The following is a 19,226-nucleotide window of genomic DNA, read 5'->3' as shown; positions in this document are numbered from 1 at the left end:
TATTTATTTATTCATTCATCAAATATTAGATTCTGTCATTGAAGCTGTTTTGACAAAAACAAGTAAAGTACAAAGTACACAATAAAGTACAAAGTACACAATAAATACACACAATTATACATCACATTTGTTGTTGTGTTCATGGTAACGTGATATGTTGCAGCAAAGTGTTGTCCCGTTCATATTTACACCATCTCAAGCTCTCACAGCCTCTCACACTCACCAGGTGACGTCAGTGAGTCCTTGAGGGTTCAGGGTTTGAGGGTTCAGGGTTTGAGGATTTTGGGGGGACATTGGGATTTTGGGATTTGGCCATAAAGCAGGGGATGCTTTAGGGCGGGGCTACACAGTGATTGACAGGTCTCTACCAGAGACGTTAACGGCGTCTTTACATCCAAATATGGTCACTTCCTGTTCACTGGTTGCAAAACAAGATGGCGACGGACAAAACGCCGAACTGAAGGCTTCAAAACAGCAGTCCACTAACCAATGAGTGACGTTACGTCCACTTCTTATATACAGTCTGTGGTTCAAATGCGTTGCCACTAAAAAAAAAAGTGCACAATTAAACTGACTTTTATTTTGAAAATAGACCAGAAGTTCTGTTTTGTCGCCTCCTCGGGTCTTAATGACGTTGTTTCTGTAACTTGAGTTAATATTTCAGAACTTTACCGAGTAATATTATCGGTTAGCACGTGACTTCGCTGCCTGCTATGTGACTTAGCCTCTAGCTAGCATTAGCCTCGCTGTGTGTGACGTTAAAGGCCCTCACTTGAGAGTCGGAGAGTTGAGCTACGTTAGAGATGTATGTGAGATTCAGGAGCCCGTTATCACTTCAGCCTGCTAACCGTTAGCAACTTTATGCTGCAGCGTTAGCTGGTCCGGCCTCTCTCAGCGATGGGGGACCACGGAGCGACCAGCACCGGAGACCCGCAGCTGGACGAGGCGGTGCGGCGGTGGCTGAGCTGGGACAAGGTGAAGAAACATCACACCAGACCTCCCGATGAAACGCTGCACTTTAACGGGGACGTGGGCCAGCACATGTAGTGGAAGTGGGTTAATGCATAGACTTCCATAGATAGTTATGGTCGGTTGGTAACACACACACACACACACACACACACACACACACACTGCTCCGTACAGTTAGACTTCATGTCATTTAACAAGCTGCTGGACTCACGAGCAGACTAACACATCACATTCTGTTTAAATAAGGCGTCCTGGGTTAAACAACCAAAACGTGTCGAATGATTTGTTATATATAATATATAATGTATATATAATATTATATTTGCATTATAACCATAACTATTGATTAAACAAAGTCACACTGCACTTTAACCCTCTGAACTGATCCATCACACACACACACACACACACACACACACACACACTCTCACACACACACTCACACACCCACCCACACACACACACACACACACTCACACACACACACACTTCTTAAAGGTCATGAATGTTTGTGACCTCTTCTGTAAATGTCAACAGCCTGGAAAAGATCCTCACACTCAGACTGTTAGATGAACTTATTATTATTATTATTATTATTATTATTATTATTATTAATAGAGATCCAGTTTACTGAGAATAAAGCAGGTTTTATTCACTATTTAATTTAAATAATATGTTCTCTAATTGTTCTTATTTCATCTTTAATATTTCGTTGAAAGGTTTTCAGTTTAAATTGTATTATTATATTATTTATATTTTATTATTTAAAGGATCCATCTGAAGTTATTCTATATTTCTCGGGTACGTCTCAAGTCTCTTTGTCGTTTCCTCGCTTGAACAGGAAGTTGTTCTGCTCCTCCGTACTGACGGACGTCCCAAAGCTCTGATTTAGCTCAGAGGAGTCAGGAGAGAGGAGACAGGAGATAGGAGGGAGGAGACAGGAGAGAGGAGAGAGGAGATAGGAGAGAGGAGGGAGGAGACAGGAGAGAGGAGAGAGGAGGGAGGAGAGAGCAGCCTTCCAGGAAGTGTGTTAACGGTGGCCACGCCCCCTCAGTGCTCATCATGTGATTGGACGCTGCAGCTGATGACTGAGTTTAACAGCAGAGTGAAGATCAGATTAAACTCTAGTTTATATTTGATCTGTTCTCTGCTTTAAATAGATGTTCATTGTAGTCTGAACAACAAAAGAACCACAAACAACTTCCTTCATTTAGTAAAGATTTGTGTTTTCATGATGTTTCCTCAGTAACTTCATGATGAAAGGATGAAAGTGAATCTTTACATCATTGATCATCACTTCATTCAGTCACTGAGGATCATTCAGAGTTTCATGAGTTTCATCATTGAACCTGAAACATGGAGCCGAATACATTCATTCAGTGTTTCAGAGAAACAATCATCATGTTCTGCTTATTTCATGATGACGTCACAGTTTAAAACATTCAGACGCAAATAATTCATGAATGAGACGAAAACATTCCACCGTAGAGATGATCCTGATCTCATGAACACAGTTTAACAGACTGCAGAGACGATCACTGTGTTTATGAGTTATTAGTGTTATTAGTTACTATTATTAGTCCAGAGATCATGAGAACAGACTCACACTCCTCTAAAGTCTCTCCAGCTGTTAAAGCGACTGACAGCTGATCCAGGTGTGATCAGCTGATCACACCTGAGGAAAGGACGTCTCATGTCTCTTAAACATGTTTCCTTGTTTCCTCTCTCCTCGCATGGTTTCCTTGCGTCTCTCCATGCATCCCTGATGGGAGGGACTAAGACACAAGGAAAGGAGCCAAGTGAGGGAAACGAGGATGCAATTAAGAGACTTGGGATGTGCCCCCGAACCACCAACATGTTGGTCCGTCCATCAACACCGTCTCACTTCCTGTCTGTGTGTTATTGGTTCCTACTGAACACGTAAATACTTAAAAAAACACAATTCTGTAGTTTTCATCAGTAATTCTTGTAGTTTTTATACAACAAAAAGCAGTAAAATAGAGACTTTGTCCGGGACTATTTTCATCGGTGGATGAATCCATGTAAGTATTTCCACGTGTGAGTCAGAATGAACTGCAGTATGATGATGATGATGATGACGTCAGACTGTGATGGAGTTCTTCTTCGGTGGTGTAGAACCGGTGGACCCGGGCTCAGGTGGAGTCTCTGGTGGCGGCGGGTCGCCTGGACGACCTGAGGACGAGACTCTGCAGCCGGATGAGCTTCGGCACGGCGGGACTCAGAGCGCCGATGGGAGCCGGATTCAACCGGATCAACGACCTCACCGTCATCCAGTCCACACAGGTCAGACACCAGATACCAGCTCATACCAGTCCGGTCTCTCACACAGTGACACCATGAAGACGGGTCTGTTCTCTGTCTGTCTTCAGGGTCTACATTCCTACCTGTGCAGGTGCTTTGCAGACTTCAGCAGCAGAGGGGTGGTGGTCGGCTTCGACACCAGAGGACAGGAGGACAGCGGCTGCAGCAGTCAGAGGTGAACCTCTTCATCCCGGAGGAGACCACAGGGCTCAAACTGGTCCCAGTAGAGAAGGACTTCACTCAGTGTTGACGAGAGAGACGGTCGGACTGTGTGTTTGTTTGGAGGACAGAAAGAGGAGCTTATTGTTACGGAGCTGTAAGCGGCTCAATATTTAGATGAGACTGAAGGAGACTTCTCTTTGAGACAAAACAATAAACAGAAAAGGTAAAGAGAAATCTGTTCTGTCTCCATCATGTTGTCAGTCACAACAAACAACAACAACAACCAGCTCTGTTAGTGGGCGGATCGTTGAGTGATCACACCACAGCTGGTTTAGCAGCTGCAGAGTTCTTGTTCAAGTCTGGACCAGTTTCTGACTTCTGGTCCCTTTTTTAGTGTGAAGAACATCAACAAACCAGATCCAATACAAAGTAGAACGAGGAACCAACAGAGAAGATGAAAGACCCCCCAAAAAAACAGGAAAAAAGCAAGAAGAAGTCGATATGGATGAAACCGTGGCTAAGCCCCGCCCCCCCGCCCAATCCGTCTTTCATCCAATTAAATGTGATTTTAGTCAATTAGTGTCGATGCACTTTGTTTTTTTAAGCTAATCTCCGACATCTGGTGGTGCCGCTTTTATTTTGAAAGTGGAGGGAAGCTTCTTAAATACGTCATAAATAAAAAGTCATTAAAACGATGACATTTTATTATTCTTGTTTAAAGGTTGGCGAGGTTGACGGCCGCTGTGATGCTCAGCAGAGACATTCCCGTCCATCTTTTCTCCACATTTGTCCCAACGCCGTTCGTGGTGAGCAAACGGTAACGCATCACTTCCTGTCAGCTGTCCTGTGTGTTGTAGTTTTATTAGTAAAATGTGTGTGCATTTGTCTCGAGCCGTACGCTGTGAAGAAGCTCGGTGCTGCAGCCGGAGTGATGATCACCGCATCACATAATCCTAAAGAGGACAACGGATACAAGGTCAGAAAAACCACCACGAGTCCAGCTGACCACACTGAACAGGAAACTGTTGCTGGTGAAATACGATGAGGGGCCTCAGCTCTGTACCTGTGTCGCCCTCTGCAGGTGTACTGGTGTAACGGTGCTCAGATCTCCTCGCCTCACGATAAGGAGATCCTGCAGAGTATCGAGGAGCAGCTGAAGCCCTGGAGCGCCTCCTGCTGGGAGGAGGAGCTGGTGGAGAGCTGCTCCCTGATGACCGACCCCCTGACCCAGATCAACAGCTGCTACATGGACGAGCTCACCTCCCTCTGCTTCCACAGGTAAGAAGACTTCTGCAGCTAATCCCCAGACCTCTACAACTAGTCCCCCGATCTCTGCTACTAGTTGCCAGACCTCTGCGGGTAGTCCTTCTATCCTCGTGGGTAGTCCTTCTATCCTCAGTGGGTAGTCCTTCTATCCTCGTGGGTAGTCCTTCTATCCTCAGTGGGTAGTCCTTCTATCCTCGTGGGTAGTCCTTCTATCCTCAGTGGGTAGTCCTTCTATCCTCAGTGGGTAGTCCTTCTATCCTCAGTGGGTAGTCCTTCTATCCTCAGTGGGTAGTCCTTCTAACCTCAGTGGGTAGTCCTTCTATCCTCGTGGGTAGTCCTTCTAACCTCAGTGGGTAGTCCTTCTATCCTCGTGGGTAGTCCTTCTAACCTCAGTGGGTAGTCCTTCTATCCTCAGTGGGTAGTCCTTCTATCCTCGTGGGTAGTCCTTCTATCCTCCGTGGGTAGTCCTTCTATCCTCAGTGGGTAGTCCTTCTATCCTCAGTGGGTAGTCCTTCCCTCCTCAGTGGGTAGTCCTTCTATCCTCGTGGGTAGTCCTTCTAACCTCAGTGGTTAGTCCTTCTATCCTCGTGGGTAGTCCTTCTAACCTCAGTGGGTAGTCCTTCTATCCTCGTGGGTAGTCCTTCTATCCTCAGTGGGTAGTCCTTCTAACCTCAGTGGGTAGTCCTTCTATCCTCGTGGGTAGTCCTTCTAACCTCAGTGGGTAGTCCTTCTATCCTCGTGGGTAGTCCTTCTAACCTCAGTGGGTAGTCCTTCTATCCTCGTGGGTAGTCCTTCTATCCTCAGTGGGTAGTCCTTCTAACCTCAGTGGGTAGTCCTTCTAACCTCCGTGGGTAGTCCTTCTATCCTCAGTGGGTAGTCCTTCTAACCTCAGCGGGTAGTCCTTCTATCCTCCGCGGGTAGTCCTTCTATCCTCCGCGGGTAGTCCTTCTATCCTCAGTGGGTAGTCCTTCTATCCTCAGTGGGTAGTCCTTCTATCCTCCGCGGGTAGTCCTTCTATCCTCAGTGGGTAGTCCTTCTATCCTCAGTGGGTAGTCCTTCTAACCTCAGTGGGTAGTCCTTCTATCCTCAGTGGGTAGTCCTTCTATCCTCAGTGGGTAGTCCTTCTATCCTCCGCGGGTAGTCCTTCTATCCTCAGTGGGTAGTCCTTCTAACCTCAGTGGGTAGTCCTTCTAACCTCCGTGGGTAGTCCTTCTATTTTCAGTGGGTAGTCCTTCTAACCTCAGTGGGTAGTCCTTCTAACCTCCGTGGGTAGTCCTTCTATCCTCAGTGGGTAGTCCTTCTATCCTCAGTGGGTAGTCCTTCTAACCTCCGTGGGTAGTCCTTCTATCCTCAGTGGGTAGTCCTTCTATCCTCAGTGGGTAGTCCTTCTATCCTCAGTGGGTAGTCCTTCTAACCTCAGCGGGTAGTCCTTCTATCCTCCGCGGGTAGTCCTTCTATCCTCAGTGGGTAGTCCTTCTAACCTCCGCGGGTAGTCCTTCTATCCTCAGTGGGTAGTCCTTCTATCCTCCGCGGGTAGTCCTTCTATCCTCAGTGGGTAGTCCTTCTATCCTCAGTGGGTAGTCCTTCTAACCTCAGCGGGTAGTCCTTCTATCCTCCGCGGGTAGTCCTTCTATCCTCAGTGGGTAGTCCTTCTAACCTCCGCGGGTAGTCCTTCTATCCTCAGTGGGTAGTCCTTCTAACCTCAGTGGGTAGTCCTTCTAACCTCCGTGGGTAGTCCTTCTATCCTCAGTGGGTAGTCCTTCTAACCTCAGCGGGTAGTCCTTCTATCCTCCGCGGGTAGTCCTTCTATCCTCAGTGGGTAGTCCTTCTATCCTCAGTGGGTAGTCCTTCTATCCTCCGCGGGTAGTCCTTCTATCCTCAGTGGGTAGTCCTTCTATCCTCAGTGGGTAGTCCTTCTAACCTCAGTGGGTAGTCCTTCTATCCTCAGTGGGTAGTCCTTCTAACCTCAGTGGGTAGTCCTTCTATCCTCAGCGGGTAGTCCTTCTATCCTCAGTGGGTAGTCCTTCTATCCTCCGTGGGTAGTCCTTCTAACCTCAGCGGGTAGTACTTCTAACCTCCACGGATACTCCCCAGTTTGAATGCACTTATTTTAAGTTGTTATATTGTGTGATGTATCTCTTGTGTCTCTCAGAGATCTGAACTCAAGCTGTCCGTTGAAGTTTGTCCACTCGTCCTTCCATGGCGTCGGACATGTCTTCGTCCAGCAGGCTTTCCACGCATTCGGTTTCGCTCCACCAATCCCCGTCCCCGAGCAGAAAGACCCCGACCCCAACTTTTCCTCCGTCCGCTGTCCTAACCCAGAGGAGGGAGAGTCGGTCCTGGTAGGAAGTAGATCCCAGTTCTTTAATTCAGTGTTGTATTATTTATGTTTCAACATTAATCTCAGATTTTCTTCTTCAGGAGCTTTCTCTTCTTCTGGCAGAACGGGAAAATGCTCGCATTGTCCTGGCGACGGATCCCGACGCCGACCGCCTGGCTGTTGCTGAGAAGTCTGACGGGTAAGTGTGACGTTTAGCTCAAAGGCACCTCAGTACTGAGGCTGTCAGTACTGAGGTGTTAACCTGTAGTTAACCCGTACCTGCCTGTGTTACAGGTGCGGTTGGAAGGTGTTCACAGGTAACGAGCTGGCTGCCCTGTTGGGTTGGTGGATGTTCTTTAACTGGAAGGAGGCTCATCCGGATCCTGCAGACACCCAGAAGGTTTACATGTTGGCCACCACCGTGTCCTCCAAGATCCTGCAGACCTTCGCTCGCATCGAGGGGTTCCACTTCGAGGTCAGTTTAGAGGAGAGATGGTATCCCATCTGTTAAAGTGATGATGATGACGATGATGATGATGATGATAAAGGACTGTGTTCAACAGGAAACTCTTCCTGGGTTTAAATGGATCGGCAACAGAATACACGAACTCTCCAAAACGGGAAACAACGTCATATTTGCCTTCGAGGAGTCGATTGGTAACCAACTTTATTTTTTATTGGATCTTTTTATTTTCTGCTCTCAGCTGATTGGCTCTCATAGAGGGTGAAGCTGTACTTGGAGGGACTTAGGACCCAGGGGAATGTAGGTGAAGCATGGACGCTGTAGTCTGTGGCAGTAACGTGCAGCATGAGAAAGCTAAGCTAACAAAGAGTTAAGAGCAGTTTGTTCTCTCGTTCTTATATGTTCATTTAAAAACACGACAATATGTATTTTGATATTGTGACGAACGCGATAATAACGCGTTAACTTGTCCAGCACTAGTGTATATATATATATATATATATATATATATATATATATATATATTTAATATATATATATATATCTTATATATATATGAATAAAGAGAGACACCTTTTCACTACATTACCAATCACACCCGTTTTAGTACCTTTCCTACAGGTGAGTGCTGATGACGAACAAAGACCAAAGTATAAATATGACGTAGCTACAGATGTTATCGTTTAGTTATGTGGGAGGTAAAGCTGGGACCAGATGTGGGACGGTTCAGATCTCGGAGGTTTCCAGCTGCTGCTTCGTGTCTTCAGGTTTCCTTTGTGGCGGTTTGGTTCCTGAGAAAGACGGCGTGAGCTCGGCGGTGGTCGTGGCTGAAATGGCTGCTTACCTCCACAACAAGAACCTGAGTCTGAACCAGCAGCTGCTCAACATCTACCAGACGTACGTTAACGTCACCTTATCTTCTACAGGAGGTCCACTATTAATGCAGAAACATGATGAAACAACAGCAATGTGAACAATGATGTCTGCTCTCTATTTGTGATTTTACTTTAAAATAACTAGTATCTGTGATGTCAGTGTTAATAGTTAAATGTGTATATATATATGTATATATTTATATTATGTGTATATATAAGATATACACACACGTCTATGTGGCCTCCAAATAAATCAGACATAATACATAAATGAAACCTTCCTGCAATAAATTATAAAAACATATTTGATTATTTAATAAATCTTTATTGTCCACTTTAGTGATTCTGATTAAAAATAAAGAGTTTAAGTGATGAGGTTAAAATACTAATATTAAGTGTATTTAAATATCACATGTAAAATAAACGTGTTGCCTTGAGACCAAACTAATGAAACGTGTGAACCTGAACTAAACCAATAAATGCTTCTGGAACATTTGAGTTGAGCCGAATTAGATTTTATAATCATTTGATCGGGTGATTAATCGCTTCAGCCACTAGAGGGCAGCAGCTGTGCTTTTATTGATTTAGTTGTTTAGGAAGTTCTTCTTTTTTATATTCTTTAGATTTCTCGCCCTCAGAATCACAGTTCTAGAAGATTTATTCTACATTCTCTTCTCTTATTTTGACAGTTGTCTCTGTTGTGACTTCCTGTCTCCAGGTACGGTCACCACGTGTCTCAGACCTCCTACGTGGTCTGTGACGACCCCCCCACCATCCAGACCATCTTCTGCCGGATCAGAAACTTCGACGGCAAAGCTTCGTACCCGAAGACGTGCGGCGGCGTCCGGATCGTTCACGTCAGAGACGTCACCACGGGGTACGACAGCAGCCGGCCGGACCTCCGATCGGTGAGAACGGAGCGATCGATCGATGAAGTTCTGTGAGAAGGTACAACGTCTTTAGAAGTACTTGTAGTCAACGTGTCGTTCTTCTCCTGTGGAGGTACTTCCTGTGACGAGGAGCAGTCACATGATCACCTTCACTCTGCAGAACGGCGTCGTAGCAACGCTGAGAACCAGCGGCACCGAACCCAAAATCAAGTGCTACACCGAGTACTGCGCAGCACCGGGGACCAGGTCAGCTGTAGTACACAGAGTACCGAGTACTGCTGATTCCAGAGTACAACTCTCAAGTACACGTTTTCCTTCCGGTCCAGAGGCGTGGTTCTGGTTCACAGGTCCTCAAGCTATATATTATTATTATTATATATACTATATATATACTATATATAGTATATATAATAATAATATATATATTATATTATATATAATATATATTATAATATATATTATATTATATATTATACATATAATATATATTATATTATATATTATAATATATATATAATATAATATATATTATATATATTATATATAATATATATTATATTATATATTATATATATAATATCTATAATCTATATAGTCTCTAAAGACGAGCACGTTTGTCTCTTTAATCTCTTTCAAACTAAGTCTGTGTTGTGTTTTTCTTTCTTAAAGATATAATATAATATTATTCATAATAATATAATATTATCACTATTCTTATAACTGTTCTTATTATCACTATTATTGTTATTATAATTTGTTACTATTTTTTTATTATGTTGTTGTTGTTGTTGTTATTATTTTTTATTTATAATTATCATCATTATTATCCTATATCGTTGTTGTTGTTGTTGTTGTTGTTGTTGTTGTTGTTGTTGTTGTTGATGTTATTGTCGTCTTTGTGCTGCAGCGAGGCGTCCTGTCTGGAGGCGGAGCTACGGAGGATCACATCCGCCCTGCTGGACGAGTTCCTGGAGCCCGAGAGGAACAACCTGATTCGCCGCTGTGTCTAGCTCCGCCCCCCCCCCCCCCCCCCCCACCGAGCTGTTTCCTGTTGATGATGTCACATCCTGTCCTTTCTGTGGTGTGGATTAAACAGATCAATAGATATCAATGGAGAGATTATGTTCCTTTCAGTTTGATTGGTTATCAAGTATTAATAAATGTATTTTCATAGAAAGAAAGAAATACATATAAAGAGTTTGTAAAAAGCTTTAAAGATGTGAACTGTGAAGTGTTTATATTTCTGTACGAAAAAAAAACTGAACCATCATCAAATGATTCAGGTCTGAGAAACTTTATATGAAACAAGATAAAAGAAGTCGTTAGAAGATATTCATGAATGCTGTCGAAACGTTTCTGACTTTAAGGAGATATTTAGATTTCTAACAAACTGAAGAAAAGAAACAACTATTTGATTCTTTTGTTTGTTTCTCAAGTTTCTTTTTCTTCTTCTGTGGTTTGATGCTTTTCTCCAAATCATCACGTAACTCCAGCTGATGGAAACTAGTAAAAGTGAATTATATTTAAGTATCAAAGCACAAGTATCAAATAAACTGTAAACCACAGAAGAAGAACAAACATTTCATCTGCAGTTCTTCGTCCTGTAGTTTATGCATTAATGGACTTCCATACATGGACTAAAGGGGACTGTCCCTTTAAGATCAGCTGTTAAAGTTTCTCTTATTGTTCAAACTATTTATGTTTTTGTGTCCGAGGGTCAGACTTCTGTTTGCTCCAATAACAGTCAAGTAGAAATATATATTACAAATAAAAACTACAGAAATAAAAGATGTTCATCACTTAGTGAGTACCAGAAGAATAAAAAGTCTTTCATCAACTTTATTTGTATCTATTCTTTCTTTAAAAAGACACATTTATGTTGAAAATATCTGACACAGGAAGTGATTCTACTGTATTTGAATAGAACTTTATTGGATGAACAGAATTGTATTTTGATTTATGTACTTTGAGATCCGTGTTTTCATGTTTGTTTGAACCCTTTAATGTTTTTAAAGTTGAAGAAATCTGAGATTTCAAACAGAAACTCACCAGATAAAGAACCGGTTCTACTGGTTTAATGGTTCCAGTGGTTCTACTGATTCTACTGGTTTTGTTGGTTCTCCTAGTTCTAGTGGTTCCACTGGTTCTCCTAGTTCTACTGCTGTTGCTGGTTTCTAAGTGGTTTCTGTTGACGTGTAGTTTTTCATGACAGAGCTTTGTGGACCTCTGGTTTGTGGCTGAGGTTCTGGAGGATCCTGGTCCTGATCTGGTGCAGGTTGATGCCGTAGATGATGGGGTTGATGAGCGGCGGGACCACCAGGAACTCTGCGGCCAGCGCGTTGTGCAGCGCCTGCAGCGACCCGCCGGCGCCGGCGCCGTAGCGAGAGTACATGACGTCGAACACCAGCGAGCCGGTGAAGACGAGCAGCGCGGAGAGGTGCGGCACACACGTCTGGAAGAACTTCTTGCGGTCGGAGCACAGTCGGAGCGAGGCCCGGACCAGGTGGGTGTAGGACACCAGGATGAGTCCGGTCTGAGAGATGTGCGAGAACATCAGCACGAAGCCGTAGATGTTGTTGACGGTCGTGTCGACGCACGACAGCTTCACCACCTCCCAGTTGGTGCAGAAGATCTTGTCGATGTGGCGTCCGCAGAGCGGCAGGCCGGCGGTCAGCACCACGCCGATCCCCGTCTCCAGCAGCGAGAAGCACCAGGTGAGCAGCAGCAGCAGAGCCACCCGCCGCGCCGGCATCAGGGCGCGGTACCGCAGCGGCCTGCAGATGGCCAGGTAGCGGTCGTACGCCATGACGGTCAGACCGGTGAACTCGCAGAACACGTAGCAGTAGACCGCGAATATCTGAGTCAGGCAGCCGGCGTACGTGACCACGTGGGCGTCGGCCACGAGGTCGTGGAGCAGCTTCGGGTAGAAGGCGGACGCTCCGCAGAGCCCGTTGAAACACAGGTTGCACAGGAAGACGTAGATGGGCTCGTGGAGCGTCTTCTCCAGGAACACGGTGACGATGAGCGTCACGTTGACCACGATGGTGACGAGGTACGACGTCAGAGCTAAGGCGAAGAACACCTGGCGGTTTGTCAGGGAGTCGTTCAGACCGCGAAGCACGAAGACCACCTGAGAGTTATTCTCCATCGTCACGGCCTTTATGTCACTAATATGTCACAGAAACATTCATATCATCATAAATAATGATTATAGTGTAGAATCAACACAAACATTCATATCATCATAAATAATGATTATTATGTAGAATCAACACAAACATTCATATAATCATAAATAATGATTATTGTGTAGAATCAACACAAACATTCATATCATCATAAATAATGATTATTGTGTAGAATCAACACAAACATTCATATAATCATAAATAATGATTATTATGTAGAATCAACACAAACATTCATATAATCATAAATAATGATTATTGTGTAGAATCAACACAAACATTCATATCATCATAAATAATGATTATTGTGTAGAATCAACACAAACATTCATATAATCATAAATAACGATTATAGTGTAGAATCACAGCTGTAACTCTTCATCATAATAATGAGTCACCTCATCACTTGGTTCATCTGCTCTGTCTCTTTAAAAAATGAGCATCACGTTCAGTCGATTTTAAACAGAAAAGCATCAAATCAACAGATGAGAACAATAATCAGTTGATCAGAACAAAACATCAGAACAAAGAGATGAAACGAGACAATAAACATCTTCAATAACTCATCAAACAGGAAAAATACAATTCAAAATGAAAAGCTGTGATCAGGAAACACATCAGACTCATTCAAGCTGCAGCATAGCGACATTCAACATTAAAATGTAACTAATACACAGATTAATAAGAATGAAGTTTTCCCTCTGAACCAATCAGAAACTCTGTGAAGAAGAAGATGAAGAAGAGGAGTTAAAGGGCCAGTTCACTCAGTGACTCATCAACATTATTAATGAGAATGAATAACTGTGACATGATGAACATAACAAACATCAGATCGGTGATGTGATTCTACCGGAGTCACCGGCAGCTCTTATACACCTGAAACTGGTCCCACACAGGTACGGAGCTCCAGGATGAGGCCACGCCCCCTCCTCATGAGCACAATCATTTACGTATGTTTGAGTTAAAACACTTCAGAATATCATTATTATTACTATTATTATGGTTCATAAGTGTCTCTGAAGACGACGAGGCCTTCGCTGGAAAACTGACCAATGTTTTTATCTTTTGATATTTTGTATCTTCTGTTAACAGTAAATAGTTTCATCTTCCACACAATCATTTCATTTTTGTTCTTTGATGAAAACAGATTTGACTGTAGTTTAGATTTAGATTTTAGTCGTTTCATTATGGAAAAGAGTTTTCTGTAAGAAAACAACCTGAGATTAGGACGGCTAGTTGTTGGTCAGAGTCCATCAGAGAGAAAGGTTCTGGAAGGTTCTGAGAAGATTTGAGTACCTGGAAAGGTTGTAAGGATCCTGATGAGGGTTCTTAGAGATTTCAGGGGTCCTTCATAACAACCCAAGAGTCTTTGAGAAGATTCCAGAGGTCCTTGAGGTGGTTCAAGTGTTTCTTAGAGAGGTCCTTGTGGTGCTTAAAGTGTACCTTGTAGCTAGTCCCAAAAAAAGGTCCTTGTGGTGCTTGAAGAGTATCTAGGAACTAGGCCTTTTTTTTGGTCCGTATTGCCGAGGCCTAGTTCTGGAGGTCTGGAGACATTTAGCATCCCTCATATGCTTTTGAAACGATTCCAAAAGTTTTTCAAGATGTCCTTGAGGAGGACCTAGTGGTCCTTTACATGTCTCAAGGTGTCCTTGAGGAGGACCTAGTGGTCCTTTACATGTTTATGATGTCCTTGAGGAGGACCTAGTGGTCCTTTACATGTCTCAAGATGTCCTTGAGGAGGACCTAGTGGTCCTTTACATGTCTCAAGGTGTCCTTGAGGAGGACCTAGTGGTCCTTTACATGTTTATGATGTCCTTGAGGAGGACCTAGTGGTCCTTTACATGTTTAAGGTGTCCTTGAGGAGGACCTAGTGGTCCTTTACATGTCTCAAGATGTCCTTGAGGAGGACCTAGTGGTCCTTTACATGTCTCAAGATGTCCTTGAGGAGGACCTAGTGGTCCTTTACATGTCTCAAGATGTCCTTGAGGAGGACCTAGTGGTCCTTTACATGTCTCAAGATGTCCTTGAGGAGGACCTAGTGGTCCTTTACATGTCTCAAGATGTCCTTGAGGAGGACCTAGTGGTCCTTTACATGTCTCAAGATGTCCTTGAGGAGGACCTAGTGGTCCTTTACATGTCTCAAGATGTCCTTGAGGAGGACCTAGTGGTCCTTTACATGTCTCAAGATGTCCTTGAGGAGGACCTAGTGGTCCTTTACATGTCTCAAGATGTCCTTGAGGAGGACCTAGTGGTCCTTTACATGTCTCAAGATGTCCTTGAGGAGGACCTAGTGGTCCTTTACATGTCTCAAGATGTCCTTGAGGAGGACCTAGTGGTCCTTTACATGTCTCAAGATGTCCTTGAGGAGGACCTAGTGGTCCTTTACATGTTTAAGATGTCCTTGAGGAGGACCTAGTGGTCCTTTACATGTCTCAAGATGTCCTTGAGGAGGACCTAGTGGTCCTTTACATGTCTCAAGATGTCCTTGAGGAGGACCTAGTGGTCCTTTACATGTCTCAAGATGTCCTTGAGGAGGACATAGTGGTCCTTTACATGTCTCAAGGTGTCCTTGAGGAGGACCTAGTGGTCCTTTACATGTTTAAGATGTCCTTGAGGAGGACATAGTGGTCCTTTACATGTCTCAAGATGTCCTTGAGGAGGACATAGTTGTCCTTTACATGTCTCAAGATGTCCTTGAGGAGGACCTAGTGGTCCTTTACATGTCTCAAGATGTCCTTGAGGAGGACCTAGTGGTCCTTTACATGTTTAAGATGTCCTTGAGGAGGACCTAGTGGTCCTTTACATGTCTCAAGATGTCCTTGAGGAGGACCTAGTAGTCCTTTACATGTCTCAAGATGTCCTTGAGGACCTAGTGGTCCTTTACATGTTTAAGATGTCCTTGAGGAGGACCTAGTAGTCCTTTACATGTCTCAAGATGTCCTTGAGGAGGACCTAGTAGTCCTTTACATGTCTCAAGATGTCCTTGAGGACCTAGTGGTCCTTTACATGTTTAAGATGTCCTTGAGGAGGACCTAGTAGTCCTTTACATGTCTCAAGATGTCCTTGAGGACCTAGTGGTCCTTTACATGTCTCAAGATGTCCTTGAGGAGGACCTAGTGGTCCTTTACATGTCTCAAGATGTCCTTGAGGACCTAGTGGTCCTTTACATGTTTAAGGTGTCCTTGAGGAGGACCTAGTGGTCCTTTACATGTCTCAAGATGTCCTTGAGGACCTAGTGGTCCTTTACATGTCTCAAGATGTCCTTGAGGAGGACCTAGTGGTCCTTTACATGTCTCAAGATGTCCTTGAGGAGGACATAGTGGTCCTTTACATGTTTCAAGATGTCCTTGAGGAGGACCTAGTGGTCCTTTACATGTCTCAAGATGTCCTTGAGGAGGACCTAGTGGTCCTTTACATGTCTCAAGATGTCCTTGAGGAGGACATAGTGGTCCTTTACATGTCTCAAGATGTCCTTGAGGAGGACCTAGTGGTCCTTTACATGTTTAAGATGTCCTTGAGGAGGACCTAGTGGTCCTTTACATGTCTCAAGATGTCCTTGAGGAGGACCTAGTGGTCCTTTACATGTCTCAAGATGTCCTTGAGGAGGACATAGTGGTCCTTTACATGTCTCAAGATGTCCTTGAGGAGGACCTAGTGGTCCTTTACATGTTTAAGATGTCCTTGAGGAGGACCTAGTGGTCCTTTACATGTCTCAAGATGTCCTTGAGGAGGACCTAGTGGTCCTTTACATGTCTCAAGATGTCCTTGAGGAGGACCTAGTGGTCCTTTACATGTCTCAAGATGTCCTTGAGGAGGACATAGTGGTCCTTTACATGTCTCAAGATGTCCTTGAGGAGGACCTAGTGGTCCTTTACATGTCTCAAGATGTCCTTGAGGAGGACCTAGTGGTCCTTTACATGTTTAAGATGTCCTTGAGGACCTAGTGGTCCTTAAACATGCTTGTCAGCTTGGAGACATACAATCTTTTGCTCTTTGGTGTTTCAATTTGACTTTAGAAGAGTTTGATTTATGACTGTTTCATGCCTTGTATTATTTCATGTAACACTACCAGAATAATGCACCGTCATCATTATTAAATAACAAAAGTTCACAGAGTGTTTAATGTAAAAGTGTTTTGTCACTTTCCATGACAGTCGTTTGAACCGTGAACCTTCTGCCTCCTGTTTCCGTCTTTGAAAACAAACAAACATCTAAAGTGAAGAATAGAAACTTTGGTAAAGCTGAGCTCATTCTGAGCTGAAGTTAAACTCCACAGAGGCTGCTGCTGTTTGGAAACTTACATCACGTTACTCAGTTCCTCAGGTGAAAGGTCACTTCAGCCTGTCAACATGTTTGTCTCTGAGGCTTCTTCACAGTAGCCACAGTTTCCACTAATTCCCTCTGAAGCAAATTAGTCAGAGCTGTTAACCAGTGAGACCTCAGCACTGGTCCACTGGTCCACAGGGGTCCGATAATGACCTCCCCTCAGACCGCCGAGACGACAGATACCCAACGATGATGTCAACAGAAAACTCCCAAAGAAGTTTGACACCAAAGTTCTCTAAAGCATCCATGAAGAGTTTCTAGTTGTCTTTGATTTCTACAAACGTCTCGGTCCAAACCGACTCTGAGACGAGTGTGAGTCTGAGATCAGCTGTTGCTGTCCGACCCGCGGCTGTGTTGTTATAAATGAAGGCCTCTATAAGACGTGTGTTACGAGCTATAGCAGGGACGTACCCAATGGTTTTCAAATGAAGCTTTGAATGTCTTTAAGTGGGAGAGACAAAAGTTCTTTGACCTCAAGTGAAAAGTTTGAAAGGCTGAACGACAACAAAGAGGGACTGAAGCAGAATCTTCATGAAGACAAAAACATGTTGTGAAATGATCACATCTCTCTTTGTTCAATAACCTTTTGACTGAGACAGTTACAGAGACTGAGAGATGGAATAACATGCAATGTTTCTGTAGTTATTTATGATAAGAAACCTGCTGTTATTCCAAACGTCATGAGTGAAGCTCTGAAGCTTTGAGCTGAGTCTCTTCAGAGCAGCAACACAAACCTTCGCCGACCAAATGTGTGAAATAGAGTTTGTATAACAGAATAAACGATGACGTACATGAAGCATGTGACTCAGAGAAGAAAGAACTAAATCATTCTAGAGTGACCTTAACTCAGACAAGCTGTTCTCAACCACCTCATAGTCTTCTCTCCTTGCTGCATGAAAGAAAGGTATTTGATTCATCACAGCGAGTCGGTTATTTCTCAGAGAACTAGAAACGCTCCATGTTTTCAGAAGAGTTTCTCCCAATAGAGCTGAAAAAATAAGCTGTGTGTGGAGCGATGAGGAGACTGTAACCTTCCTCACATTAAGACATGAAACAAACAGAAGCCTTCGTAGCTGTAGCTTCACTGCTTTCAGCATTCAAGGAACATTGAATCCCTGAAGTGTCCCATGTAAGTTTCTGTGTCTGTGCACAAGCTCGGGCCTTCCTTTGCAATTTGAAAAACAAAACTTCAGGGACCACAAAAGGCAGATTTATCAAGATGGAGCTCCTGAACAGCAGGCTTGGGGTTGAAGGTGAAGCTTCAAAGAGTTGTACTATTTGTGAATGCTCTGTGTAATAACAGCTTTGGTAATGTTCTGTTGTACACATAACATCCTCTTGTGGCAGATGGGCCTCGAGTTCGCCATCTTGGATTATGGCCGTTGCCATGTTGTTTTTTGCAACCAGTGAACAGGAAGTGACCATATTAGGACTGAGGAGGAGTGACGTAGAGACGCCGTATACCTGTCAATCAGTGTGTAGCCCCGCCCCTAAAGCATCCCCTGCTTTATGGTCTGTGTGACTCTAAATGGACCATCGTTTACTAAATGAACATCATGCTGTATTGAAGAAGACTTGAAACTAGAGATTGAGACCATAAACTCATGTTTACAATGTTTACTGAGGTAATAAATCAAGAGAGAAGTAGAGTCATTTTCTCATAGACTTCTATACAACCAGAGGAGTCGCCCCCTGATGGACATTAGAGAGAATGCAGGTTTTTAGACACTTCTGTATTGGCTTCACTCGGCAGAACCGGAGTTTGCATCCTGGAAAGGAACTGCAGAAACTCAAGGATAGCAGGCAGAGAGCAATGTACTGGGTCTTTGTTTTGGACTGTTCACCAGTCAGGAAACAACCTCCACCTGATGGTGCTCTATCATTCAGAATAGTCCTTCTGACTGGCTCTTTGCAATCACTCAGCAGCGGGTCGAGCCCTTCAGCAGCCAAACCCTCAGCTGAAGGCGGCAGGGAACGGGATGCCAAATCGGACCCCGAAGGCACCTGACTGGTCTGGTTACCTTGGACGATGTGCTCAAACACCTGTAGAGCAGCTGAACCGAACAGCTCCCCCGGTTCCACTGGGACAGTACGGAGGTTCCTCCGACATGCCTCTGACAAGGGTGACTGCACCAGCCAGACCTGGCAGCAATCTGAACCAGAGTGGACATCAGACACACAACTTCCCTTGAAAACAGAGCAAATGCCTGAAATGTAGCATCTCTGAGGGGGAGGAGGAAGCGTCGAAAGAAGTCTACAGAGAAGCTGAGAGAGCAAGCACGAAGTGAGAGAGGGAGTTGCGGATAGCGCCTGTATTATGTGGCTTTGAAAACAGGTCTTCTGTGACTGGACATTGGGGTCGAGGGCATCTGGCCTCCGGATTCAGAGCCTCTTCAGTGGAAACTATGAGGGAGGCAATGGCTCAGCAGCTGGCATATGGTC

General features: G+C 44.2%; 2 protein-coding genes across 2 annotated transcripts; one reads left to right on the top strand and one right to left on the bottom strand.

Moving 5' to 3' along the window:
• The first annotated feature begins 641 nt into the window (after positions 1-641).
• pgm2l1 (phosphoglucomutase 2-like 1) lies at positions 642-11,107 on the top strand. Its single transcript, XM_079166037.1, has 14 exons — positions 642-975; positions 3,109-3,276; positions 3,363-3,469; positions 4,178-4,262; positions 4,349-4,432; positions 4,538-4,734; positions 6,875-7,064; positions 7,144-7,241; positions 7,337-7,517; positions 7,606-7,699; positions 8,273-8,402; positions 9,099-9,288; positions 9,383-9,516; positions 10,178-11,107. The coding sequence occupies exons 1-14, from the start codon at positions 898-900 to the stop codon at positions 10,278-10,280; spliced, it is 1,839 nt and encodes a 612-aa protein (XP_079022163.1). The 5' UTR covers positions 642-897; the 3' UTR covers positions 10,281-11,107.
• Positions 11,108-11,473: 366 nt separating this feature from the next.
• Positions 11,474-12,418, bottom strand: LOC306701613 (olfactory receptor 1468-like; the record flags this gene model as incomplete). The annotated part of the gene is made up of 1 exon (XM_079166969.1): positions 11,474-12,418. The coding sequence occupies one exon, from the start codon at positions 12,416-12,418 to the stop codon at positions 11,474-11,476; it is 945 nt and encodes a 314-aa protein (XP_079023095.1).
• Positions 12,419-19,226: the final 6,808 nt, after the last annotated feature.

Source organism: Pholis gunnellus (genome assembly GCF_910591455.1).
Source record: "Pholis gunnellus genome assembly, chromosome: 9".
Lineage (NCBI taxonomy): Eukaryota > Metazoa > Chordata > Actinopteri > Perciformes > Pholidae > Pholis > Pholis gunnellus.
The sequence above is the reverse complement of the archived record's forward strand: the minus strand, read 5'-3'. Positions and strand labels throughout refer to the sequence as shown.